This window comes from Punica granatum, chromosome 4 (assembly GCF_007655135.1).
Source record: "Punica granatum isolate Tunisia-2019 chromosome 4, ASM765513v2, whole genome shotgun sequence".
Lineage (NCBI taxonomy): Eukaryota > Viridiplantae > Streptophyta > Magnoliopsida > Myrtales > Lythraceae > Punica > Punica granatum.
In genome coordinates, this window is record NC_045130.1 from 10,797,418 (window position 1) to 10,825,283 (window position 27,866).

The 27,866-nt window shown below is 36.8% G+C and overlaps 2 protein-coding genes and 1 long non-coding RNA gene across 4 annotated transcripts; 2 read left to right on the top strand and 1 right to left on the bottom strand.

Moving 5' to 3' along the window:
* The first annotated feature begins 1,517 nt into the window (after positions 1–1,517).
* Positions 1,518–8,322, top strand: LOC116206227. The gene is made up of 7 exons (XM_031539041.1): positions 1,518–1,833; positions 2,033–2,071; positions 3,057–3,194; positions 5,390–5,529; positions 5,646–5,719; positions 6,606–6,709; positions 7,649–8,322. Exons 1-7 carry the CDS (start codon positions 1,693–1,695, stop codon positions 8,063–8,065), a joined length of 1,053 nt encoding a protein of 350 aa, XP_031394901.1. The 5' UTR covers positions 1,518–1,692; the 3' UTR covers positions 8,066–8,322.
* Positions 8,323–11,541: 3,219 nt separating this feature from the next.
* Positions 11,542–13,495, bottom strand: LOC116206228 (60S ribosomal protein L13-2-like). The gene is made up of 5 exons (XM_031539042.1): positions 13,348–13,495; positions 12,765–12,884; positions 12,515–12,648; positions 12,203–12,361; positions 11,542–11,937 (listed from the first exon to the last, which is right to left on the bottom strand). Exons 2-5 carry the CDS (start codon positions 12,871–12,873, stop codon positions 11,716–11,718), a joined length of 624 nt encoding a protein of 207 aa, XP_031394902.1. The 5' UTR covers positions 12,874–12,884; positions 13,348–13,495; the 3' UTR covers positions 11,542–11,715.
* Positions 13,496–13,581: 86 nt separating this feature from the next.
* LOC116206229 lies at positions 13,582–20,165 on the top strand. Of its 2 annotated transcripts, none has more exons than XR_004156649.1 (4): positions 13,582–17,772; positions 17,888–17,958; positions 18,821–19,698; positions 19,779–20,165. It is a non-coding gene; the product is annotated as an uncharacterized LOC116206229 (long non-coding RNA). The 2 variants fall into 2 exon arrangements; XR_004156648.1 differs by having other exon boundaries at positions 18,821–19,686.
* The last annotated feature ends 7,701 nt before the right edge of the window (positions 20,166–27,866 follow it).

Genomic DNA, 27,866 nt, shown 5'->3' on the forward strand with positions numbered 1-27,866 from the left:
TTCTTCAATCCAGCTCTCCTTTTTTTTTTAATAGATAAATGATTTTATAGTTACTTTTTTATTTTGTTTTATGTCCCTTATGTTGCTATCTGTGTAAAATTACTTAGGAAAGTCGTCACGACTATTTTGTTAATTTTTAATGGAATCCCGACGGCGTGCTGTGTAGTGAAAAAAATTTGTGTTGTATCATGAGATTATTTAAATTTGTGTTGCAGTGTGAAAATTGGAAAAAATCCATATTATACAGTGTTTAAGAAAAAGAGAACTCAATATAAGTCTTGAAAAATTCAATATTTGTCAAGATTATGTATAAAACATAGAAAATAAAAAATCCAATCACGATAAGATAAATTTTGTATTTTCAACGTTGTCAAGATTCATATAGTGTTATATCATGTCTTATGTTAACTAAATACATAAAATTGGAGAACCAAAGAATTTTGCAAAAAACAAATTGTGAGAAAAAGCAAAAAATTGAAGAACTTATTTTCAAATATCTAATTGTAAACATATTAAAATAAACTCGCGAGTGTGCGTAAAACTAAAGTATTCTTGTGGTAATAATATATTTTAGAGATAAATCGATAACAATTTATATGTGGTACCTCCCTATTTACAATGTACCATACATAATATAGTATAGATAAAATAATACAACATATCTACATCTATAATAAAAATATAATTTGATTTGCTTTTTGAAAATCACATTATAACAAATGATATCTACAAAAATATAATCTAATTTGTTTTTTTGAAAAGCAACTATGATTTTACATGAATGTAGATCTTCTCATAAAATATTTATAATTTTTAAAAATGAAAAAAATCAGTCGCATAAATCTATATTATATGTTTTAAAACAATAAAAAAAATCATTTTTGAAAAAAAGCTCAAAAACCTGAAAAAAATAACAATCAGTCTCACAAATAACAAATTTATGTTTACATCTTTTAGAAAATTTTTAAAAAATTCTTTTTTTAAGAAAGCTAAAAAATCGACACTTTTATTTTATTTAAAATGAAAATAAAATAACGCATCGTCATATCTATAAAAATATGATCTAATTTGTTTCTTAAAAAGTAAATTACGTGATTTCTTTCACTTCTATCTAGATATGTTATATAATATTTATAATTTTAAACATCTATACATTTTTAAAAGATTTCAAGATTTTGTTTATTAAAAATCTAAGAAAACAAAGAAAATGTCATTTTAAAATGGAGTGTTCTGAGGCATTTTACTCGGATCTATCATGTTTCTGCTTTCATATATATATATATATATATAGATATATGAAGACAGATATAGATATAGACACAGATGTTTTTGACTTAAAAAAAAAAAACGATCCACAAAAAGGATCAGGAAGATTATAAAACAATTATAGTAACGTCAAAATCAAAATTGAATAAACGAGTAAAACAAAGGGATGAAATTAGATATTCTAAGATAATTGACTAAAAGCATATTTCTCCCGATTATATATCGCGATATACGATCACATAGAATAGTATAATAATCACTAACCTGAGACCGACGTCGGAGGAGGTAACAGTGAAATTTGAGAAACATCAAATCAAACATCGACACATGACCTGAGACGGGGGAATCGGCAGCGGTGGGCTGGTCTGGTCTCTCCGTCGTGTCTCCGCCTGCTGCGACCGAACAATAGGCCGTTGATCGGCACCGATGGCGGAAGAGGACGAGGTCCTGATAGAAGTGGAGGCCGTACTGTCCGTTTACGGCGACGATTGCCTCGTAATCGACAAATTCCCTCCCCACCTTCAAGTACACGTCAAGCCTCGCACGGCCGACGTCTCCTCCCAGCAGGTTATCCCCTCTCATCATCTCTATGCAATTGCTGACCGGTACCTGTCGTTGCAAATGCACGTCTCCCTAATGGCACAGTACACCGAGAAGGAGCACTGGTTTGAATTTTATCATGAAGTTTTTTGAGGGAATCTCTTTGCTTTTATATGTTTTTTCACGTACTTTGATGTTCACGAACTGCCTGTCGTGCAATTTGCAGTTCGTGGAAGCTGTTATCGGCATAAGAGCAGGTCCCCAGGTAACTAGCTTTTCATGAACATATATGTTTTGCTTTGCGCAGAGGGGGGGCTGCACTAAATGCTGTTGCTTGGCGGCTATTTGTGCCGAAATTGGGTATTTGTTTTCAATATCTTTGCGGCAAGTTTCTGTTCGCTGTTGGTAGAATAGATATTGAGCGTGCCCATTTTCTGTTCGGTGCTCGGCAATCACGTATATTCAGTTTCAGAAGACAGTTTTGGAACTTGTCTACTGGAATTGGCTAGAGTTTAGTATTTAAAATTCGCAGTGTGTTCAGAGTTGGAATCTACTACCAGTAGTTACTGCTGGAATGGCTATAGAGGCACGGCACTTTCTGGCATCTGATTTGGCCTTTTTATAGAGAAGCTATGTTCAGCAAAAGGGTCGGAAAGACAATCTTGGATTATTTTTCCGCATTAAGTGGGTTGCTGCTGGGTTTACTGCTAACATGGTTTTGCTTGATCACATCATTCAGATTACTGTTGTTTCAAGTCCTTTGCTTTATTAATATCTTGATTGATTGTGTTTTCTGATGTACAAGTCGCAGCTGAGAAGTTTCTTGATGTACCTGTCGATTTGAACATGGATTTTATCTGCCTGTCTCTTCAGATTATGTTTCTCCTTGGAGTTTGAGATGATTGCCTGTTTTTACAAAAAAAATGATTGAACAACTTTGCAAGGCAAATTTATTACTAAACTACTGGCATTTGCAGCCATAATTACTTCTAAGGAAGATTTTGGGAAGCCTGAAGGTAGTTACCCACCATGAAGTCTGTCGAAACTGAAAATTTTTAATTATATATATTTGTATCCTACCTCTTTCTTTTATAAATTTTTCTTGTTTTGGTTCGCTTTTGACCTTACTACGGCTCCTTCTTATTTTCCTTCTGGGACCAAATTTTCAGGGCCACTCCTGAGTATTATAATGCTGTTATGCAATGGAAACTCAGTTTCACATTAATCTATGCATATGTTTCTGACTGCAGTATCCAGATGAACCGCCTCACGTTGATCTTATAGAATGCAAGGGTCTTGACAAACAGAGACAGAAGCATCTTCTAGTCAGCATAGGAGATAGTGCTCAGCAGCTCTCCTCATGTTTAATGCTGGTGGCACTCTGTGAGGTAAACTGTCAAACTAACTATACAACTTTTTAAGAGGTGGTGATACTGAGATTTATACCACATGCAAAGAGTGATGGATTTAACTATACCTCTTTATGTTTTACTCTTTAGTTTGGTGCTCTCTGATCACTTGAAGTGGAAAAGCAACTAAAAGAGGTCCCAAACATCTAGCCCAAGGGCTGGTTTTTCTGATTTTAGTATGAAAAGCAGGGATTTTTTTTTTTGAAAAATATTATCTATGTTGCTGCAAAGAACTGCTCCTCAACCGAAATTTGTATTTTTGTGCTCGATAGTTCGGGCTCTTAGGTTACTCCTTATTCAAATGGTTGCCATTATCAATTTTGGCTGCTAAGATGCTCAGCAAGGAGCTGCCTTGTGTTCTGCTAAGATGGTAAATGGGAACTACCTTGTGCCAATTTAAGCAGATAGATGCACTGCTTGGTAAATTTTTGAAAGCATGTGTCACTTCTATAATTAAAAATATCTCGCAAATTGAATAATCTGATTTTTGCTGAGAAGCAAAAGCCAACTTTTTTATCAGTTTTCGCCACACCTGATCAGCCTACTTTCTGTTGGCTTTTCGTTGAATCTAAAGAGGCATTTTTGGTATTTACAATCATATTCCACTTTGGATCAATTCTAAATTGAAGCTGGAGTCCTTTGTTTGATAGCAACTCCAGGAACTTAGATCTGAACGGACCACTTTTGATTTGCTTTATGATCAGTTTGGTACAGATTATATAATTATTCGGATGCAGAATTCGATATTTCTTCCATTTGTTGTACTGAATGGACCCTCATAAAACATCCTGCATGGTGATTCTTCATCCACAAATAATTGCTTCAGCAACCAAAATTAGTATGGAACCCATGTATGTTTCTTGAAATTCCCAAACTTCCATATATCCAGAGTCCCATGGTCAACTCTGTTGGTCATTTTTGGCACTGAAGCTCTGCTAGTGGCTGATGGCCTGGGGGCCAACGCTTGCCTTGGCCTCTTTCAACAAAGCAATGTCTGGCTTTGCCATTGTGCCTATGGCACCCATCAAATCAAGGTTTTTTCATTTTTTTTTTGGTTGTTGTCCATTTATTAATTACCTATCGAGAGAGGAAGGTGAATTGCTTTTAAATTTCTTGTGCCTCTGTAATTGATGATAAATTGGATTATGAGAACAGAATTAGTGGATGATGTAGAGGAAGCTACCTCATTTAGAGGACTAAGGCACTCATTGAGAGGACTAAGGCAGTGAGCGAATATGGGGATGGCAATATTTTGAATTACCAAGATTTGTTATGTCTTATTTGAGAATTCCTTTACTTATATGACTTATAAATCTTGTCTCGTGCACACATGCCCATCTTTCATTAGTTTCATCATCTCTCTTGTTATAACTGTTCTATGAGCTCTTAGAAGTATTGCTGGGGTGATACTCTTCTTTGAGGATGAGACTGGATATGATACTGTGAATTATGATGATCAATAAAAGTGACGACAAATCTAACATTTAGAAAGGGAAAAAGATCCAAGTTTTGAATAAAGAAGACTTCATGTCTATCTCAAAAAAAAAGGGCTTGTATCTTCATTGGCATGTAATTTGATGCTTCACATGCTTCTGTTTTCCATATTCTCTTTACTTTTGGCTAGTAATACATCTTTAGCTTATTTTCTCATTGAGGTGCTGAATTTTGTATGCATGGAGGACTTGTTCTGTTTGTTTGGTGGTGGTTAGTTGGATTTGTTGTATTTATAATAGCACTTTTTGGTCCATAAAAGAAGAAGACTTTTGATACTGGGATAATCATTCTGAGATGCATCTTTCAACTAGTGGGCTGCTTAAACCTGCAGTATCTTGCAGGGACTTTGTTAACTGATGCAGATCATGCAGTGAGTCTACAGATAGCTGAGGTTTCCTTTTAGATTGCGGGGTTATGGTGGACATTCAAATTAGTCTCTCAACTATAAGTTGTGACCCCCACCCTTCCCAGTAGTGTCTCCTTGCAGGAATTTGCTTGGATGATGATCATAGTGGCCAGTGGATACTTTTTTAGTCCATATATGCCAAAGTCCACTTGACAAGTCATAAGAATGTTTCTGCCACATGACAAAATATGATCATGACCACTGTTTTTTTTCTCATTGTGATTCTTTCTTTTTTATTTGCTCAAACGAAAGATCTATTGAACATTTCTTCTAGGAAGCCGTGGAGATGCTGTCTGTCATGAATCACCCGGATGGAGATTGTCCATTGTGCTTGTATCCCTTGGTTCCTGAAGAGGAGGAGGAGAAGACTCTGCCGTTTATGAAGCTGATGTCTTGTTTTCATTGTTTCCACAGGTTGTGTTATTTCCTCCTTTTTCTGTTTTGCCTTCTTTAATTGATAGCTTTCACTGGTAAAGTTTCAAAATAATATTAATTGGTGATGCTTGTTTCTGCTCTTCTGGATATGGCAGTGAGTGCATTATTAGGTGGTGGAATTGGCTTCAGAAAGAAGAAGATCATGATGGTAACGCCGATGGCCCAAAAGGTACGTTGTCAGCTCATTTTGATTTGTGTAGGAGGAAATTGCTACAGGGGAAGAAAAGTCTTTGTAATCATCGAACATCAAGTCTTGTCGAGTGTCTTGTTGGGAAGTTTGATATTTTAGGGACTGAATAGCTTTCATGTTCTATTTTTCAATAAAAAAATCTTAAAGCCTTTGATAACATGCAAATATATTGTACTAAGTAAATGTTCAGTGTGCGGCTTGAAATGTAACTTTCCACTGGCCTTGAACAATCTGACTTGTGAACCATGGATGCAATTATTTCTCTGCAAATTGTTCCTAAAGAAATTGCCACCTTGCAGCATGCACTAAATTTAATAATAATTCACTGGTGTGACTAAAGGGACCACTTTTCTATGCAACTTACAGTTCTTGCCTGGAACATTATATAAAGACAACATGTAAATGTCATCACAAAAGTTAGAATGTCTGTACTTGTTTGTCTGGATAACTGTCAAGCCTATATCAGCTTCGAGCATTTAAACTTCTTTTTCCTGCAAGGAGGCTAGCTAGAGCTTTTGATCTTTCTTGGTGCTAAACTGCACAAAGACAGGTTGTATCTTTCTACGGAGGATTTTTAGAAATGGTTTTTCTTGTAAAAATTCGTGCTCGTAGAATAATCTGTCTACTGTTAATATTTTGTTGTTATTCATGATCGGGACTTGTCAGTATGTTTCGGATGAGTCACCAAGAGTGTATACCTATATCATTATTTGGGCCAGGGCGGAGCTTTGGGTGATGTGATAGGTCCTTACTGTTTATTTGGATATCATAAAGATGCATATATACTATGCCAATTATTTCCAAACTTTTCAGCTTTCTTTGTTTCGTGCATGGTGATTGACTTTGGTACTAATTATGCATGCAGAGCCAGAACAGAGTAAAGGGAATTGTCCAGTTTGCCGTAAAACCTTTCAAGCGAAGGATTTAGAGCACGTTGTTGATTTGGTTGGCTCTCATTCCTCGAAATTGGTATGTCCGTTTATTATCCAGATCATTAGAGATAGGCAAACGTCAATTTGGCCCATGAGCGTACAGATCATGGAAACATGAGAAGAAACAAGCGGTTGGGTTTAAAATGATATCAATGATAAGAGTCGTTATGTGTACCTCCCCGCATATTCTTCTCTGATATTTGAGCATATTGAGGGGGTTTCTCTATAGAGTGCCCCAACGGCTAAATCTTGAAATGTGTGGGAGAAAATGTCAAGAGGCCACTTTGGAAGGAATGGACTATTTTAGGTTGTGCATTTCATGTCACCTTTTCACTGTCAGTGTACTACTTTTACGTGTTGCCGAGGAAAAAGTCTCTAATGTGATTTTGGTCTTTGGGCTGATCATGAGTTGACTATGTTGTTGGACAAAGCACTTCAAAAAGCCATGTGCTTGTTGGCCAAAAAGCATCGTGAACAAAATTCCTTCTGTCTTCTCATCATGGAAGCATTATTGCTTGAAGGAGCTCTCTATTCGAGAGCGATCTTTCTGTCGTCCTTTCTTTTTCTTTTTTTTATCCCTCTCCTTTTAGTGGTCATCATGAGAATGATCGCGTTTTCGTAATCTTTGATGCTTGCTGCTTCATCAGGGCCCTTCACATTTCATTTCAATTCCACAATAAACCTGCAAATTAACCTTGGCTTTTTTTCTAAGTACATCTGAGCTGAGATTCTGACTTATTCATTTGAATGCTTTAGTTTCTAGCTTTTGAGGGTTTTCTTGTACTTTAAGCTGATCCTTTCATCTTATAGTATTCTTATTTTTTTATTTTATTTTTATCTCAGATATATTGTATGCTCTATCACTGTCGGGGTCAAATTTGGCGTGACACATTATGTCAAGTGTTGTTAGCATTCCTGTATATCCTATGCAAGTATGAGTGACTGTCTTACGTAATCCCTATCTGTTGAATTTCAGAGTTGCGAGGAAAATGAAGTTGGTAAGGACGACAAGCTTCTCTACTCTGATTCAGAGAATATTAGAAGGCAGAAATTTGAGGCCATATTGAAGAGGCAGGAAGAGATAAACGGGTTGCTTGAACCTCGAAAAGATTTAGTTGTCCAACCTGGTATGTTTCTAACCCCGTCGGTAACTTCGTCTGCTTCTTCGTCGATCACTGAGACTACTGAACAAGAACCCTCGCGAACAAATTCGAGTAGTTTTGGTAAACATCAAAGGGATGGGGCAGTTGCTTCAGATGCCAACTCCACTGGTCCCTCAAACGCTCGTGGTAGTGGCGAGCATCGGAACCATGGTATGAGGAAGAATAAGGTTCGAAATGTGAGAAGACAAGACAGGCATTGGGTAAAGAAGGACGAAGGCACTGCGAGATGACAGTTTTGTGAAAGTACTATTGGTTTTTTTATGAAAGTTGGTGAGTATAGATAGCATCATCATCCTCGCCTAGAGGGAAGGACCTGAAATTCTTTAATCGTGGTCCGAGTTTTGTCTTAGTTGTCGAAACACAGTAAGAAACAGGTTTGCGATGCCAAACTGCTTTTGCAATACATAAACCATGCACCTTAAAGTTCTTGATCTGCTTTCTTGGGTCGAACGCAAGTGTAAGTATAAGAGGAAACCTTTTGCCACCACATGTGATTTTATTTTTAATACATAAATTATCTTTTCTATACTGTTTTGCTCAGAGATTCCTTCGACTTGTGATCGTAACCAGAGGCTGCCTGTGCAGACTCATTTGGGACGGTATGGGCTGAAGCAGGCTATCACTGCTGTAGTGATAGAGCATCGCTTTTGAGTAATCGATCCTTGGGTACGACACATCTATGTTATAGCATTTGGGGCATACCAGTAATGGAGGCGATCAGGACTTAAATGTCGATATGCACATATCAGCGCGTTTGGGTGCCCCAAATGCATTGGATCAATCACATTATGCTCACGAGCTGATATTGTGCTGTTCAGTACATTCCAAACAGAACCTGAGTTGGAAAGCTCCATTCTCTTCTCTCCGACTGTGTTTCTATAGCTACTGTTCACTGAAACTTATATACGACAAGCTACAATTTAGAGTCGAGCAGAAGTCCGGAGAGAAAAGAAAAGGAAATGGCATTGAAAACTGGGGAAAAAAATTGGAATGTATCAGGAACAGCAGAAACTTTCGATCATGATATCTCTCTAGCCGATTTTATCAAGTTCCGCAAATCCTATAACTTCCTAATGATCTAGGGAGCATAAGGCATATATATATTATTCCAAGATCCGTCGTTAATGATCTAGAATCAAGCACTCCTTTAACAATGGTAAACGTTGGATTTGTATGCGAGAAAGATGACTAGCTAGTGTGTGTGAGACTGCAGAGACCTGGACGAGTCTCCGTCGTCTGTTTCATTAGCATAATCGGAGCATTAACGATTGACATATGCCACCCCCACCTTAAACAAGGTCGCTGATAGCACTTCGGTGTAATTACACGGCAACTGATATATCCATCGGCAAAAGTCTTAAAAAACAAGTGGGTAGAGAACAATGATGTCCATGATTGAGAATCTGCATTGCTTTATTGATTTGGATGCCTCATATTGCTTATGGCCATAGCTCCAACTTTTCCAACAGGTAACAGCTGGAGTTGCAATTGCTGGCCTCAAGGAAGGCCGATAATCGACTTTTCAAAAGTGAAGATTGTTGTTGCTGGTGCTGGAAGGTAGCAAATCATATCCTTATGGACTTGATTAAGATATATAATTTCTCCCTTCTTGAAATGTTGCTTACAGGTCGGCCATATTTAACGGAAAAGACAGACTTAATCCCATCATCAGTGGATATATAAGCATGCCTAGTGAGAAAAATCGGACAGACTAGGCATACTGTTAATTATAAGAACGCATGCACAATGTGCAGCTTAGGATGAACAAAATGAAACCATTCTCATAGTTGTGTTGGCGGTGTTTTCCTAGCTGGAGAGCTGTTTTTAATAAAACTTGGCGAGCCAAGGTCTTCTCATTAATAGTTGTCTTGTCTGATCTGCATTGTCTTGTTTGAATCCTTTCCTACTCCTAGGCTAGCATATCATTGGCGGTTTCTCTATGTTGGGATGTGAATTCCCGAAGTGATACATTCTCGAAGAGCCGTATATTCTTCTTACTGATCTACAATGATAACAATATCGGGCAAGCCTATCATATATGTAATCCAGCCCAGTGCAGGTGAGATCATTGTGTCTTCGGTATAGCTGCGTCTGTTCTGTTCTTACTCGTGTAAATAGTGCATACCATTCTTCTGAATACTTACTAGTATTTTTGTTTGTGCATTTGGAGAAGGCATCACCTATCTACTTCCTTTTGTATTAGAAGTTAAGGCAAAGTTTATGTGATATGAACAGCCAAATGTTATGCCCTCTTACCTTTTCTTGTTGCAGGGGAATTCAGGAAAAGGGCACTTCACATTTTGGGCTGTCATCTACCATCGCACGGGGAACAGTAGGCTCCGCTCCGTGGTGATCATCGCATCGCCTCTGATGGAGAGCTGGCACACGATACGGAGTGTGCGCTGGAATGTTCACAAACTACATGCTTATGGAGAAAATCGGGGAGATCATTCTCGAGCTGCAAGCGGTCCATCAGAACACTTCAAAGCCTGAAGCTGAGAGGTTATACCTTCCCGAGAAGGAGAAGATCAAGAAGATGGAGGCATCCGAGCAGCAAGTCCAACCCACGCCCTGGTCACCCGGAAGATCATATTAAGATAGTGTTAAAAGTCGAGCAGAGAGAGTGATCGATCTCTCAGCTCGCTTCGAGTACTCCAAGTCCACGATGTCGTCAAGTTGAAGGGCTTGAGATTACAAAATGTAATAAATCATAGTTATGGACCCCTGCATTGCACAATTTTGTAAAGAAAGTTTTATTATGAAAATGTTAAATATTAAGACAATAATTGATATCGGTTTATAGTTTATATTAATATACAAAAAAAAATATATTTTTACGTAAACTTTAGTATGCTAAATTTAAAACTTACGTTAGATAATGTAATTTTAGAGCTCATAAGCATGTAATTCATGTAAACTATGTCAGACATATGATCTCGATTGTCAATTTTTTTTTTCAGTGGGAATCTCAATTATCAATTTAATATGTAAGAAAATTAGAATCCTAAAAGTTCAAAATTCCTAGATTTAGTTAATGAAATAATGAAAATCATAAAATAAATAAAATGTCAAAAGTTAAGTATTCAATGCTGTCTTATGATCTCTCATATTTCATATGTTAAGTTTTAATATGAATAATTTAAGATAAAATAACCAATCAAGACGTTAATAGATTTACTTAATTTAAATTTTGTAAGACTAATAGTGATTGTTAAAATTAATAAAGAAAAGTATTATATAATTTTAAATAATTCTTAATTTCCTCAAAATTATGTATATTTATTTACTAATAAGACAACAATAAGTGATTAGCATCTTTCTTTAGTATTTCTTTGGACACATTATCTTTAATTAGAATAATAACAATAATAATTATTTTTATTTAATTTTTATATTACATACTAAATTATTAAGACATTTACCATTTTACCCCTATTTATTAGGATATTGTCAAGTTTATATATTATATACATAGATTAATTTCTATACAACAGATTAAATTATTAAGATATTTCACTATTCTATCTTTATTTATTAAGATGTCGTCAAGTTTATATATTATAGATGATTCCCTATAAGTCTCTCGTACTAACAGATTGTTTGATTTATGCTTCCATATGATGCTCTTTCCAATAAAAAAAGTTGTCTCACAGTTGAGAATAACTTGCGTACGAGGATAACCTTCCCGCAATGGCAGAGAGATTGATTATGCAGGTTGCGATGCACATTCATTACTGAGACATCCATTCACTAACAAAACCAAAAAACACAGCCATATCAAATGTACCATTCGCATAACACCCGTTAAGAAACTTCCTAACCAAAACCGACACAGTACTCATAATAGGAAACTGATGGACTAAACCTCTCCCCGGGGTTTTCACTTCTTGTCCTCCTTCTCAGCCTCGGCCGCCTTCTTCAACCTGGCACCATAGTGTCGCTTGTTTGTCCGCTCCACACGAAGCTTGGCATAGGCATTGAATGACTTCATCTCATCTGTGACCTTGACGAGCTCAACGGCAGGCTTCTCCCTGACAATAGGCATGAAAGAGCCTTGCACCTGAGTGGCGCTAGCAAGTTCCTCGGCAGTAGAATCACCAGCCTGTAAAGAAAAGAGTCAAATGCAGACATCAGCTCAGCAGGACTATACAAGACTTCATCTAGCTACACGGTCTGATGAGAATCTGGCATTGCTCATAAAAATATTTTATTTCTTAGTCTGATCAGCTCTCCCAAGGAGGTACCTCAGAGAATTCAAGAGCCTGTTCTCAGGCGCATTTAATTCAGGCTAAGAACCCAAACCCGACAAAATAGCAGATGACCCTAACAATCTGCTTTTTTTACTGCCAATTGAGTTTGGCATTTACCTTGAATTTCCTTGGTCGTCTCGGGAAGACAACCAACTTGGCCTTGTAGGTCTTCAGCCTCTGCACATTGGTCTGGAGACTCTCCAAAGATCTGTTCTTGCGGCGATGGTCCACTGCAATTCCGATAGTTGGAGCTAGTTTCTTGGGAATACCAGCAGCCTAAGATACAATAGGAGATGCAAAAAATTGGAAAAGGTAATCTGTGTTTTTCAGCTCCCTTCGTGAAGAGCTCATAAGATTTTGATGTGCCAATAAAATGAACTGCCACGATGATGCATCTCCTTGCATAAGAAAAAGAATAAACAAAGATACCTTGAGCTCCTCAAGAGAGAAACCCCTTCCAGCCCTGACTTTCATGTTGTACTTAAGGGTCTGACCGTGAACAACCGGCCTAAGCGGTCCTTCAGTAGGCCTAGGGAAAATCTTCACAGCCTTCTTTTGCCTAGCTGGAGATGGTAACAAAAGCCAGCAACAATGGAGAAACGGAAAATACTTAGCTTCAGTTCGGAGACCAGGAAAACACACAAAAGGTAATCGAATCGAGCAGCAATAACTGGCATACCCAGGCGTCTCCTGACTTTACGAGCAGGCTGGTTGAACCAGGTCTTGACATAGTTCTGCCAGTGCTTCCTGAAGTGCCCATTAGGCACAACATTATTGTGCTTCACCATGACTTACCTACCTACAAGAGCAGAAAGAAAACAGCCCCGGATCACCCTGATTTATATTTATTTCACTTACTAATTTAAATATATAAAGAGCAGGCAAGATCCGAAGCGTACACCTAATGGTTACTGTTACATCACCGCACACGATACGGTGCGATACGATTCACACAGCCGGTCAGATGAGATGATCAGAGACAACGGACAACAGAATTATCCACATTACATACTTCCCTAATCATCATCAGAGTAAGAAACAGAACACCCATTTCACTAAATGTCGGGAAGGGACATCGACCAACCAAAGCCACAAACATTCAAAAATTCCCCATTTGAAGCTTAATTAATTCCAAAACAGACGAATTGATTGATTAAACCAATTAGCAATCATCCAGCCGTCAAGACATTGGAAGAAGCAAGTGAGGACCTAACGAATAATGGAGACATTGGAAGGAAGAGAGAGTCATTTCGGTTCGGTACCTGGCTCTGGCTGTGGCTGTGGCTGTGGCTGTGGCTGTGGCTGGCTGCCGCAGAGGAACAAGGATTTTAGGATACGGCGGCTGGGGTTTTTGACAGCACAGAGGATAGGCGGAGGGAACTGAAGTGATGGGAAGGAAGGAAAGGTAGGGACGACCGGGAAGGATCAGAAACCCTAGCAAGCTTGAGATTGATTGAATTGCTTCTTGGGCCCACTGTTTTACAGTAAAATATTGGCCCGGCCCATAAATAATAGAGTTTGCAGGCCCAACAGATAACATGGCTCGGCCCGGTGGCTGCTCTGCTCCTCCCCGAGCCGTCATTCACTGGTCCAGCCAGGCCCCCGTGTCACTCTCTCTCTCTCTCTCTCTCTCTCTCGCCGGCCGATGCTATTGCTCTCGGCCCAATGCGCCGGCTGCGCTCACATTGCCACTCTCGTCTCCCCTCCCTCAGATTCCTTCGTTACCCTCCCGCCAAAACCCCATCTCCCGCCTCTCTCTTTTCCCTCCAGGGACCCCTCGTTTCTCAAACCAAACGCTCCGTCCTACTGCTACTGTTTTCGTTTTGCAGCTCTAGCTCGAACTCCAACTCCAACTTCCGGCATTGACGCTCCGAGCTTATTTGATTCTCTCTCCCAGTTTTCCCCTCATTCCGGTGATGCCCGATTCCGCAATTGGAATTGGAGCGCGTATAATCACAGTCGGGTCTTTTTTTTCTTTTTTTTTAACAGTCGGGTTATCAAAGATGATCGAGTGCCAAGGTTACGCCTCGAAGGGATTTTCTGGTAGAGACAATGAATCTGTTCAACTGCAGAGAAACTGCATTTGCGTTCTTTGAGTTCTGTTTCCGGGACCGTCCCGAGGACCCGCCGCTCATGGTTTAGTGGCTGATGGCCTCCGCTTCCTTGCGCAAGATGCTGTCTTTTGGGTTATCAGTAGGTTCGGTTTGTCTAGGCTAAGGAATTCATGAAATTCATGTGAGAGAAGCACTGCCTCTTCGAATCTGATTTTTCGGTTCTTGATACACTCATGAGAGCGTTTCTAAAGGCTGCCCTGCTCTCTGAGGCGCTGGATATTTTGAGTTGAATGAGGGAGGTATAGGTAAGGCCCAGTGTGTCGGCCACAGCAGTTTCTCTTCAAGCTGTGCTGAGGATTGGTGATTGTGGCAATGTTTGGAAGTTGTCCAGGGACATGATTCATATGGGCCACTTGCCCATCAAATCCCAATTTTGAGGCATTGACGTTTGGGTTTTGTAGAAAAGGGCACATTGAAATAGGAGAGAGTCTGCACCATGTAATGGTGAAGTTCAGGTGCAAGCCTGATGTTTTTACGTACAAGAATTTGATCAAAGCATATTGTATGGGTGGGAAAACTGTAAAAGGACTTGAACTGATGCATTTGATGATTTTGCGGGCTGCAAGCCCAACCGTGCTACCTTCAGTATTATTACTCCTGCCTTATGTAAAGAGGGGAATATAGTAAGAGCCAGGATTCTGTTTGATGGGATTGTGGAGAGGGTCTCTCTCCAAATACTTTCATTTATAACATTCTCATGGATGGATATGTTAAGGCGAGGGACGTGCATCAGGCTGACATGCTTTACACAGATATGACAGCAAGGGCGTGCCTCCTGATTGTGTTGCTTTTAATATCTTGGTTTTGGGTCATAACAAGCATGGAAGAGAAGAAGATGTGGTAGGTTGTTGAAAGAACCATCTCTGTATGGTTTGGTCCAAGATTTTTCCCTGTATGATTTATCAGTAGCCGAGTTATGCTGGGCTGGTCGATTGGAGGATGCCACAAAATTTTTAAAGATATGCTCGAGAAAGGAATAGGTGTGAGCTTGTTTGACTTCAACTCAATCAATGCTGGTTATAGCAAGGGCAGGGTTGCCTCGACCTCTTTCAGCAAAGCCATATCTGGCTTTGCCATTGTGGTTATGCCACTCATAAAGTCAAAGTGTTTTCTAAAATTAAAATTTTTTTCTGTTGTCCATGCATTAATTACCTACGGAAGGGGATTTTGGTCTTCCAAATATGAGCTTATTCACATAACCAATTTCTGAAATCTTAGCTTTCAGCTTTGCTTGCCAATCAATAATATAAGTTTATTATTGTCTCAATTATTGAATTAAACCAAACAGAACGTCTACATCAGAAGGAGGAAAATGCTGCAGCCATTTCTGTGTTTGCACCAGTTATATCATCCTCAGGTTCCCTATCGCCAAAAAGAGCTTGCGTCTACTCTTCCGGACTCTGGCACACTCTTCCCTGCAAAACCAGCATAAGATGTAACTGCTATGAGTTTGGAAAGAAACCAAAAGAAGGCGTCTGTAATTGGGCTGGTGAAATCTTGGCTGTAAAAAGTTAGGCCTGTTACTGGTTATGCTGAGCGTCAGTGATTGCTTTCATGGCTTAGAAGAGCAACCCAAATTGAGATTTCTTTTTCGACTAGGATAGTCTTTAAGGCTTTCTGGCATGGATAACTATTAAAGCAGAAAGTGAAGATGCTTATGCCCACCGATAATATATGATTAGATATTCTGTGGTTAGAAGCATGGGTAGTGGTAACATTATTTTATTTGTTGGTAGAAATACTTTTTGAAACTTCATCTTTGATGCTTAACAATCTCTGAACTTATTCTATGGTCAAGCAAAATAGCAAGTTATCTATTCAGAACTTTAAACTTGAAGATTTTTAAGATAGATTATTTTGATGCTACCACTTATATATATATATATATTTTAGTGAGCATATAAAGGGACTAGGTTAGTGATGCAAAAGATTCTACTTGCAGGTACATACAAGGCATCCTGATGGTGTTTTTTCAGTTGGATGAGAATTGGCTGAGTTTTTATGGCCTCGCTCAATCTGTGGACACTTGGTCATGGATTATTTTGTCCAGTCTATTTTACAAATTATATAGTTATCTTTAATAAAGATTGTTAACGAGGTTTGGAGGATTAGGTCTCTATTGTTTGTCCAGATCTTGACTTCTAGCTTGATAGATGAAGGTGATTTGCTTTTAAATTATTTTGTAGTATCCCCATATGCATATGGTGTGACTGTAGCCTCTGTTAATGTTGTGACTCTATTTACTGCTAAATTGGATTATGAGAACAGAATTTGTGGATGATGTAGAGGGAAATTCCTCATTTAGAGGACTAAGGCACTCATTGAGAGGACTAAGGCAGTGATCAAATATAGGAACAGCAATAATTTAAATTTCCATGATTTTTTATGTCTTGTTCGAGAATTTCTCCACTTATATGATTGAGAGTCTTAGGCAGATATGAATATTTTTCACTAGTTTTTTCATCTCTCTAGTCCCTTGTTTTAACTGTCATAGGAGCTCTTTGTTGTATTGCCGAGGTGATACTCTTCTTTGAGGATGAGAACACATACGAGAGAGTGAATCACAATGAACTCCTAAAAGTGACGATGAAACTAACATTTGGAAAGGGAGAAAATATCCAAGTTTCGAATAAAGAACACTACATGGCTTGCATCTTCATTGGCATGCAATTTGATTCTTAACATATTTCTTTTTTCCATATCCTCTTTAGATTTGCAAAATAATACATCTTTAGCTTGTTTTCTCCATTGGGTTCTCTACTGCACTTAGTTTGCTGATTTTTTGAATGCATGGAGGACTTGTTCTGTTTGTTTGGCTGTGGGTACTTGGATTTATTGTATTTATAATAGCACTTTTCAGTCCATTAGAGAGGGAAAAGGTTTGGTACTGGGATACCTAGTGAGCTGCTTAAACTTGCAATATCTAGCAGGGACTTTGATAACTGGTGCAGATCATGCAATAAGTCTACAAATAGCTGAGGTTCTTTTTGGACTGAGGGATTATGCCAGACATTCAAATTAGACTCCTAACAATACACCTGCCCTTCCCGGTAGTGTCTCCTCGCAGGAGTTTTCTTGGATGATGATTGTAATGGCTAATAGATACTTGTTTAGTGCTAACCATGTGACGTAAAAGCCTTTCATTTTTCCTACCATATAGGAGAAGGTTAAGGTGCTCGAGAGTCTTGCAGCCAGTTATGGAATCAAAATCTTGATAGGATCTTTGACAGGTCCTTTTTATTTATTTATTTTTCCTTGCAGAAAGTCTAGACAGTTCTGAACTTTAGTCCATTAATGTTAAATCCTATTTGACAAGTCATAAGAATGTCTCTGCTGCATGACACAATATGATCTCAATCGCCGTTTTTCCCGCACCGCCATCCCTTGTTCATTTGCTCAAGGAAAGATCTAGTGAATACTCATTAATTTTCGTCGGGGAAATTGTGGAGATGTTGTCTATCATAAATCACCCAGATGTAGATTGTCCACTGTGCTGTGTGCCTTGACTCCTGAAGACGAGGAGAAGACTTTGCCTTTTATGAAGCTGATGTCTTGTTTCTATTGTTTTGACAGGTTGTGTTGTTTCCTCCTTGTTCTATTCACCTTCTTTAATTGATAGCTTTCACTGGTAAAGTTTCACAGTAGTATTAATTGGTGATGCTTGTTTCTGCTCTTCTGGATATGGCAGTGAGTGCATTATTAGGTGGTGGAATTGGCTTCGGAAAGAAGATCGTGATGGTAACATGGACGACCCAAAAGGTTCGTTGTCAGCTCATTTTGATTTGTGTAGGAGGAAATTGCTACAGGAGAAGTCTTTGATATGATCGAATATCAAGTATTGTAGAGTGTTTTGCCTAGAAGTTTGATACTTTTAGAAACTGAATAAATTCCCTGTTCTAGCTTTCAATAAAAATTCTGCAAGCCTGTATTTAGTTCAGGTAACATGCATATACACTGTGCTAAGTAATTATTCAATGTGCGGCTTGAAATGTAACTTTCCACCGACCTTGAACAATCTGACTTCTAGAACCATGGGGGGCAGTGATTGCTCTGCAAACTGCTCCTGTAGAAAAAGAAATTGCCAGATTGCAGGATGCACTAAATTAATAATATTTCACCGGTGTGAATAAAGGGTCTGCTTTTCCATGCGATTAATAGTTCCTGCCTGAAACTATATATAAAGAGAAACTGTAATTGTCATCATAAAAGTTAGAATGTCTGTACTTGTTTAAACTGTCAGCCTAGATCGGTTTCAAGCATTTATACTTCTTTTTTTATGAAGAGAGGTTGGAGCCTTTAATCTTTATTGGTGGTAAACTACACAAAAACAGGTTGTATACTTCTGAGAAGGATTTGTACAAAAGGTTTTTCTCCTGCTTCTTGTATAAAGTTGTGCTTATGGGATAATCAGTGAACTGTTAATATTTTGTTGTTATCGATGTCGCCAAGAGTGTATACTTATATTATTATTTGGGCCAGGGCAGATCTTTTGGTGATGTGACAGGTCCTTACTGTTTATTGGGGTTACCATACAAATGCATACTACTATGCCAATAATTTACTCTTCTGTTTTCTTCTTTTCGTGCATGGTGATTGACTCTTGTACTAATTATGCATGCAGAGCCAGAAGATAGTAAGGGAATTGCCCAGTTTTTGGTAGAACTTTTCAAGCGAAGGATTTAGAGTATGTTCTTGACTTGGTCGGCTCTCGTTCCTTCAAATTGGTGCGTCCATATATTAGCCACAGCATTAGAGATAGGCAAATGTCAATTTGGCCCATGACTATGCAGATCATGGAAACATGAGAAGAAACAATCGGTTGGGTTTAAAGCAATATTGATGAATAGAGTTGTTATGTGTACTTTGATTTTTGAGCATATCGAGGGCTTATCTCTATTTAGTGCTCCAATAGCCAAAGTTTGAAATGCGTTGGAGAAAATGTCAAAGAGGCCACTTTGGAATAAATGGACAAAACTGTTAGGTTGCGGGGCGTTCAATGTCAGCTCTTCAATGATAACGTACAACTTTTACGTGATTGGGGAAAGAGTCCGTGATGTCATTTGATCTTTGGGGCTGATGATGATGAGTTGATTATGTTGTTGGATAAAGCACTACAAAAAGCAATTGAAAAAGTGATCATAGTAACTGCAAATTAACCTCAGGTTTTTTGTAAGTACATCTGGTCTGCTACTTTGACTCTTGTAATGTGATACATTTGAATGCTTTAACTTCTAATTTAGGGGGTTTAAAGAAGGATGAAGGCACTGCTGGATTAAAGTTTTAGGAGATCACTCTTGGATTTTTCATGAAAGTTTATGGGCATCACCACCGTCCCCGATTTCTTTGATCTTGTTCCCTGTGTATTCTTAGTTTTCAAACCACAGGAAGAAACAGCATTGCGATGCCAAACTGCTTTCACAATACATGACGTTGAAACTCAAAAGTTCCTGGCTGCTTTCTCGGGTTGGTTGAGCTCAAGTGTACTGTGTACGTAGAGGGGTCCGTCTGTTGTGCAGTCTATGCCTTGTCTTTTGCCGTGTAATGGTGCCGAAGATTGATAATGATATTATTCTTTGCAGAGACTGATGGTCCTTAATTTGGCCGGGCTCGATACAAACTAAAAGATGGGAATTGTGGGTGGTTTTTGTCAGTAGGGATGGCTGGCAGTCAGGCAAGCAGGGGAATTGTGTTGGTGGGAGGGAACAGGGCCCTTTCTATTGATTTGCTTTAGGAATGCTCCATTTTTATTAAATTATTATTAGAAGGAGCGGTGGCCTCCGACGAGCAAATGTCTTTTAGTTGATTAATTCATTATGAGTTAAGTTGGTCCTTCAAGGAGTAAAATTCTCCTAATGTGAAAATTTTCTATTCACAAGGTTCGAATAAATTTTATTTAAAAAAGAATAAGTGTCAAACAGTTTGAATCAATTTACATTGGTATATATTCCCCACTTGGTTTTCTTTCACCCGTTGCAAGCAAAATTCCCTCTACCAATTAATAGGATTGGATTATATATATTCACAAGTAATTAAACTTGTATACACTACTCAGATTCTTAGTGGAATTACGTTACATTTTCGCTATTGCTAGCTAATTATTGGATATGCTTATTAAAAAAAAAAAGGTTAACTATTGGATACTTTACGTTCACGATCAACGCATCGTTGAAAAAGAAATATAGAAAGTTATGTGACAAATGTTTTGTTTATTTTAATATGTGGATTTATGAAACTTTCCTTGTTAATTTTACAATGTTAGGTTTATAGGCACAATGACGCATGCCAATGAAATGTACTATCACAATATGAGTAGCAATAATATGTTGGATCCGAGTAAAGAGCACCGAAGAGTTACTCCTATGATCAAAAGTTTACGGAGATATTGGCGACTTCCCATCTCTTACTTTCAAATTTTAATTTATTGCATATGAAATTCTATACAATCAGCACTTATGGATATATTCGTAAAATTATTATTCTATACAGTTAGCTGTTGACATAAAGCAAAATATATTCTCTTTTCTTGTTTTATTAATCTGAAATATTATTAATACATATTCTTAGAATATGGTGAGTTAATGTATGTTCCAACAGAAACTTCCTACAAAAACCGTGCTAAAAATGTATTTCCCTTAAAATACATAAAATTATATTTCCAATTTATATTTTATTTTTATGACCTTAAACACTAGATTATTATTAATTTGAATATGATAAACACATGTATATACAAAACGAAAATTATAAATCCGTGCATTATAACTGAAATTTTATAAGATATAGTTCGATAATTTATATATCTAATTTTGTGAACTACCAATAAATAAAAATGGCTTCATAAAACTTACCTATTATTTAATGGAATTCAAGAAAAAGCCAAATTTATCTGTTATCTGGTAGACTTCAGGAAAAAAGTCAGCTAATTTTTAATTAGAGAAATTTGATTCTGTGAATTTATTTTTATGGCATCAATTTACGAAAGTATTTAGGGAAAAATACACGGCATAGCACCATTAAGGTTGTGTCAATTGTGGGATAAACTTTCAAAATTGCATAACATGGCACAAATTATGAGTTTTGTGTCAATCATGGCACATCGTGTTATATTTTTTTTTGTCAAAAACTAACTGAATGCATACACGGAATGTTTGTGGCTCCCAATTTTTGCCTAATAGATTCATGCCCTAATCCAAAATGGCTTGACCCGAATTTGGCCACCCGTCCACCCAATTCCCTTTCTTTGATGCCATTTTCATCCGCAACTTTGTTTAGCACGTCATTTCAGGGAGAAGGGGAATCGAATGGGCGGTGGCCAAATTTGGGTCTGGCCATGTGGGGTTACGGACATAAAACTCATAGTTTGTTCCATGTCGTGCAATTTTAAAAACTTAAGCCACAATTGACACCACCTTTAAAGGTCATGCCATGCCATGTATTTCTAGGTTAATGTCAGTCGGGCTGTAATTTAACAAATTAATTAAAGTTTGTTTTATAGCTTAACAACTACTTAAATACTAACTTCTTATAATACATACAGGAAATCGACTAATGAGATGTTAATCAGTTGGTAGCGCTCGAATATTCCAAGCACTAGGTCATGGGTTCAAGTCCTACTTGGGAGCAAATAAAATGAAAAGGTCTCTCTATTTGTTGTCGGACCCGCTTGCAGTAGTAGTATTGCCCTCGAATCCTAGTCCTTTTTATTCATCAAAATGAAAAAAAAAATGTACACGAAATCGGAAAAAGAATTATGCAGGCCATCTGGGCCCGTCCGCGAAGCACTATAAGGCCCAGAAGGTCCTTAATGCTAGTTGGCGGTCAAACAATTTTGATTTCCTTATGGAAACAATTGCTTTTGGTCCTCGTGTTCTATTTTGTTTTTCTCTGATCTTTCCTTTTCTCTGAATATTTTCCCGTTATTCTTTTTGAAAATATTTTTGATCCTTACGCATGATGTCCATTTACAAGACATAGACGTATACCCGTCGCTACACACTGGATTTTTTATTAGATTAAGAGGGAACATACTCTCTATTTATAACAAAAACATTTTTGAGAAAATTGAGTCTATAGGATACATCGTGTTCTCTTATTTTTTTTGTTCCAGTCACAATTAAATCCTTAAATTATTCTATAATAAAAATAAATATAATATCTACATATTATGATTAAATAATGATAAAATAGTTTTATTTTAAAAAAAAGAAAGAGTATGTACATGCACGTGTAGTCGATTGGAAGGAAGAAGGATAAAGAGATAGAAAAGAGGTGAGTGGAGAAAAAAAAGGGAGAAGTGGGTGGCTATTGTCGTAAATTTACTATAAATTTATTAATTTATTGGCTCATATAAATTGAAGTACGTATAGTGTGGGTATTTTGAGTCTTGAAAATGAGACGAAGTGTATTTTGGGCCTTTATAATAGTAGAAAAAAATAAGAAAATAAAAATAAATAAACCAAAAGAAGAGGGGAAGAGAAAAAAGCTGATAATTAAGGTGACAAGTTGAGAGGTGGGAGACAATATGGGAGCAATGATTCATATCTCGTGTGCCTCCTTCATCATGATATTCCAATATTTTTTGTCAGAAGGAATATTTATTCATGTAATTTTAATAATCTGGATTTTCTTCGGGCGTTGGAAATGGTTGGGCAATAGCGCATATATATATATATATATATATAACTAGAGAGTTGTCAGTGCACTACACGCAAAAATTAATAAATAAAATCGTACATAGTATATACATATATATATTGATGGAAAACATATATTATTTACTTCATAGTTAAATTTTACTTCAATTTAAGACAATAATTATAAAGCATCTGAAAATTTTGACAATTTAATATCCTTATGAAGAATACATTATGTATTCTTCGACCAATCTTTATTATGTCATTATATCGGTGTATCTTCTCCATAATATTGTTGACTTATTCAAGTTTCATAAATAATAATCCCTATTTAAATACTTTATAAATCGGCATATAAGATTGAATTAAGAACAATTATATTATATTATTATTTTATGATATTATTATTATTACTATTAATTACTTACTTACTTCATGATTAAGTTATTGAATTTCTATTGGACTTATATGGGGCTAGGCCTATTTTCACTTAAAAACTCAAGCTAATAAGTGGTGGTACTCAAGTCTCATATAAACCCATGGATATTCATTCATTTTTTTTTTCATGTGGGATTAACATCACCAACACCTGCCCTCACGTGCAACATGTAGTCTATTTTTGCCTACACGTTGTCTCGTATCCTTAAACACCCACCCTCAAAAATTGATCTCGAGTCGGGCTCATCTTCCGTGCTCGAGCGATGGGGACTTACATGAGGCGCATTCTTGACTACACTCGGACATATTGGGCTTGACGTGGTATGGGTGCGCATAGGCACGCATATGCGTAACTTGAGTTCCGATACCATATTGAATTTCCATTAGGCTTATACGGGTTTGAACCTATTTCCACTTAAAAAACTCAAACTGATAAGTGGTGGTACTCAAATGTCATATAAATCCATGAATATTCATTCATTTTTTCTATGTGGAATTAACATCATCAACATAAGTAATATCTATATTTACATTAATTTATTTACATTTCTTAAAAATAAAAGAGAAATTTGAGAATATGAAAAACGAACGTTCTCTGACTACAATAGAAAAGGCCTATTGTGACCTTTTTCTGCCTACGCTTAGCAAAATGTTGCCAAAAGTTCTGCGAAATGGACTTTAGGCAATGCTTCTCAAAGAGATCTACCCTATAGTGAAGCTTTGTAAACGCGTCAACATAGACCTACCCTATGGCTAAAAGCATCGCCGATGAATTCATAAAATAATTCAAAATTTTAAAATTTTTAATCAGATGTACCTAGGGCAATGCTCCAAAGCATTGGCCTAGGTCACCTTATGTTGATGCTATAAAGAAGAGTCGCCAAAGGTAACCCTTTACCGACTCTTTTTTAAGTGTCTAACAAGAGGTATCTTAGGTGATACTTTGAGTGATGATTTTGTGTGTAATATGAAAATTAATGTTGGTGGGAATGATAGATCGAAAAAAACAAATTTTATAATTATATCAAGATTTTTCAATTATTATTTTAATTAGTTATTTATTTTGATCATGCTTTGTTGTATCGTTAAGTACAAATGAATTCTCAAATAGTGCTAAGTGTACAAATATGAATTCGGTTCTTACAAATGGTTCAAAGTATTTTAAAAATTATGAAAATAAAAAAATGTTAATTAAGAATAAAAACTTCTTTAAGTAAGTAATAAATATAATTAATTGTGAACAAGAAACAAATCGGGAGTAGCAACCCAATTGGTAACACGTTTGGATGCCTAAGTGGCAGTCCGGGTTCGAACCCCCTTAGGCGCAAATATTAAGCGGGGAGCATGGGCTCTTGGTGCATGCATGGGTGCATGAGTGCACTCAGTCCGACTTGGGCTGTCCTGGACTGGCTTGGGTTTTTTTTCCTTCTTTTGAAGTAGACCTTGGTCCAACGTTTGAAGGGTCAAGCCAGATCTTGCGTAGGCCGATCCTTAGAAACGTTGGCACAGGCATGCTAAAAGGCCACGCTTTTAAGCATTGCCTTCACCCCTATGACGACGCTTTTCATTATCGTTGGCCGAACCTATGCTGACCAGACATGAGGCGGCACTTTCGAAAGCGTCGCCACAAACTTTGCGAGGCTTTTGGCAACGCCTATAAACGTCGCCTAAAGTCCAAAAAAATGTTGCGATAGGTCCTTTTTGTTGTTGTGTCTTCACGAGAACTTCCGAAATGCTTCCGGTTTACATATATATATATATATATATATATGAGATGAGATCCTGTCTGAATTTCAACTTTTAATTTTTGCAAATGACGAATCATAATGAGAATATGTATATTAACCGAAATTTAGCTAGTAGATCATTGCAAGTATAAACTGTTTGTATTATAAGCGATGATGACAATGTCAAAAGCCAAAGCCCGGATAAGATATAACCAGGCCGTGATGATCATGCATGATTATGTGTCTCTATCGTGCTCGGTCGGGGCAGTAGCAGCCCGCGGTTGAGCCACCGCTGCAAAACCCCTGCTTTCTCTTTCTCCTCTAGCATCTCTTTGATCGGTTTCCTTAGAACTCCAATAAAGATCCGGTCGTGTAGGGAGGTGAGGTCAGAGATGATGGGACGACCGGCCGGAGGAGGGTTGGCTCTGGTCAGGTAGGGGTGGCAGAGGGGACTGGGAGGGCTCAAAACCCTCTTTGCATTTTCCATCGATTTTGACATAAGTATCAGCGGCAAGGAACATTTTGCAATGCCCACATCATATTTTGCTGCTAAGTACAATAGAATACTACTGGGCAGAAATGTTCTATCTACCCAATATATAGTTTAGGGAGTCCAAAGTTTAGGCCTTGCTTGCCTTTTGAATTTTTTTTAATTCAACTAAACTTAATTTCACTTATTTTTAATTCAATAACATAATTATTACTTTTTTATTATTTTTATTATTTTTTTAACCATTCAATTTATTTTTTAATATTAAATTCTCTCAACTATTCATTACTTTTTTTCACAATTTAATAACATAACAATTACTTGATCCTTATTTTTTCTCAACTATTCATTACTTTTTCACATTTTTTCTCATAATTCAACAATACAACCATTACAAATCAATTAAAATAAAAATTCAACTTAGTTATAAAGGAATTATGACCCACACATGCAGATAATACCCGCACAATTTCTGTAACCGAAAAAGAAAAAAAAGAAAAAGAAAATGACCCACTCGGCCAGATTGCAGAGAACGCTAGGGGCGAAAGGGACAAGAATAGGTCTCCCTCGGCGCCGGCCTATTCTAAGATTACCAAGAGCCTCAGTGAACAGTTGCAATCATAGACCGAAACCATTTCCTAAAGTTATATTTTTCTTTATTTAAAAAACCTTTTATACACAAAAATATTAACGTTATTAGGATGCTCTCGAGATCAACATATCAAAACCTGACGGAATATCATCGAGAGCCAGTGTTTATCAGCAAGTTATTCTTTTTTTGTTGAAATTTTTTTCTTAAAATTATGACACATCTATAAATTTATCAAGAATGACATTGCAAAATCAATGTAAACAGATAGTGCGTCATTGAGAATATGCTTAAAAGAAAAGGTAGGAAGAAAGCGAAAGCGGTTAAGGATTGAAATGGATTTTTGTCAAGAATGAGGTAAATCGATTAATTTAGGAATACTTCAAGAGAGAGATCAGAGAGTGTAAACATACGTAAATTTTAGATTCTATTTCTCCTCAATTAATTTCTTTCGTGGTAAGCCGATCGGGGAGCCCACCAAATAATTTCTGCCAAACTTAGGGAACAACTCAATGACTTTTCTGCCAATTAATGGGTCCCTCAAAATTGCAATAATTTTGTCTAGAAAAACATGTCCTGTTTCATTGGTACACAAATCTTTTGTAGCACTCAAATCTCTTCTTCAAAATGTCCATTTTGATTTTGTAATTTGATTTTAACATTTTAATTTTAATTTTAACTATACTTACTATACAACAAAAATCAACTCTTACAATTCAAAAAGGTGGGTCCCATATATAAACTCACATACAATTCCATTATACTCAATTCAATTTTTAATACTAAATTCTCTCAACTATTCATTATTTTTTCAACAATTCAACAATATAATCATCACATAATTATCGCTTTCTCTTAACTATTCTTTACATTTTCATACTTTTTTATCATAATTCAACAATGCAATCATTACAATCAAATTAAAATCAAAACTTAACTCTATTTAACCCTAAAATCAAACACATTATTATGCTCCGTTTGTTTTCAGGATCTGATTTTAAGATTTTAACTCTAACTTTAACTCTACTCACTATACAACAAAAATAAACTCTTCAAAGTAAAAAAGGTGGGCTCTATATATAAATCCACATACAACTCCATTATACTCAATTCAATTTTTAATATTAAATTCTCATAACTATTTATTACTTTTTCACACTTTTTTTCATAATTCAACACCACAATCATTACAACTCAATTAAAATCAAAATCAACCAATTAAAATCAAAATCCAACTCTCAAACCAAACGCAGTCTTAATATTTTACATATATAATTGTCACTCCAATTATTTCACAATCCATCCCTATCAGGAATCTCCAAACAATAGAAAACTTATTTTCTTTTCTTAACAAGTAGTATGATTGCCAATCAAATATGCACATTATTCAAATCAATTTATCTATAAAAAAAATACTAGATCCTCCTAAGTAGTATGCCTAAAACATCCTCCTAATTTAAAATCTCACTCACATCAATTGAATGTTTTTGGATAATTGTGTAAATTATAACTTATCCCATTGTGAGTAAAATCTTGAATTATGAGGATTTTTAGGTTAATTATTAGGAGGACAGAGCAATAACTCTTTATATATACGTATATAAACGATTACGAAGGAGGCCTACTTTACGAGGTAGCATATAGGGCTCTTTTCGGGAACAAATTGCTCATAGTATAGGGGCTCTTTTCATCTTTCTAATTACAGAAGATGACCCAAAATGAATAAAAATATATACGAATACTTAATTAATTATTCGCAATAACAACTATTGTGCATGGCATGAACAAAA

Bases quoted from the DNA above. Each gene is read 5' to 3' on its own strand.
- LOC116206227 (XM_031539041.1), top strand. From the start codon at position 1,693: ATGGCGGAAGAGGACGAGGTCCTGATAGAAGTGGAGGCCGTACTGTCC. The intron at 1,834-2,032 runs GTTATCCCCTCT...TGCAATTTGCAG, and splicing joins CCGACGTCTCCTCCCAGCAG to TTCGTGGAAGCTGTTATCGG. The intron at 5,530-5,645 runs GTTGTGTTATTT...TGGATATGGCAG, and splicing joins TGTTTTCATTGTTTCCACAG to TGAGTGCATTATTAGGTGGT.
- LOC116206228 (XM_031539042.1), bottom strand. From the start codon at position 12,873: ATGGTGAAGCACAATAATGTTGTGCCTAATGGGCACTTCAGGAAGCAC. The intron at 12,649-12,764 runs GTATGCCAGTTA...TACCATCTCCAG, and splicing joins TAAAGTCAGGAGACGCCTGG to CTAGGCAAAAGAAGGCTGTG. The intron at 11,938-12,202 runs GTAAATGCCAAA...TTTTCTTTACAG, and splicing joins GACGACCAAGGAAATTCAAG to GCTGGTGATTCTACTGCCGA.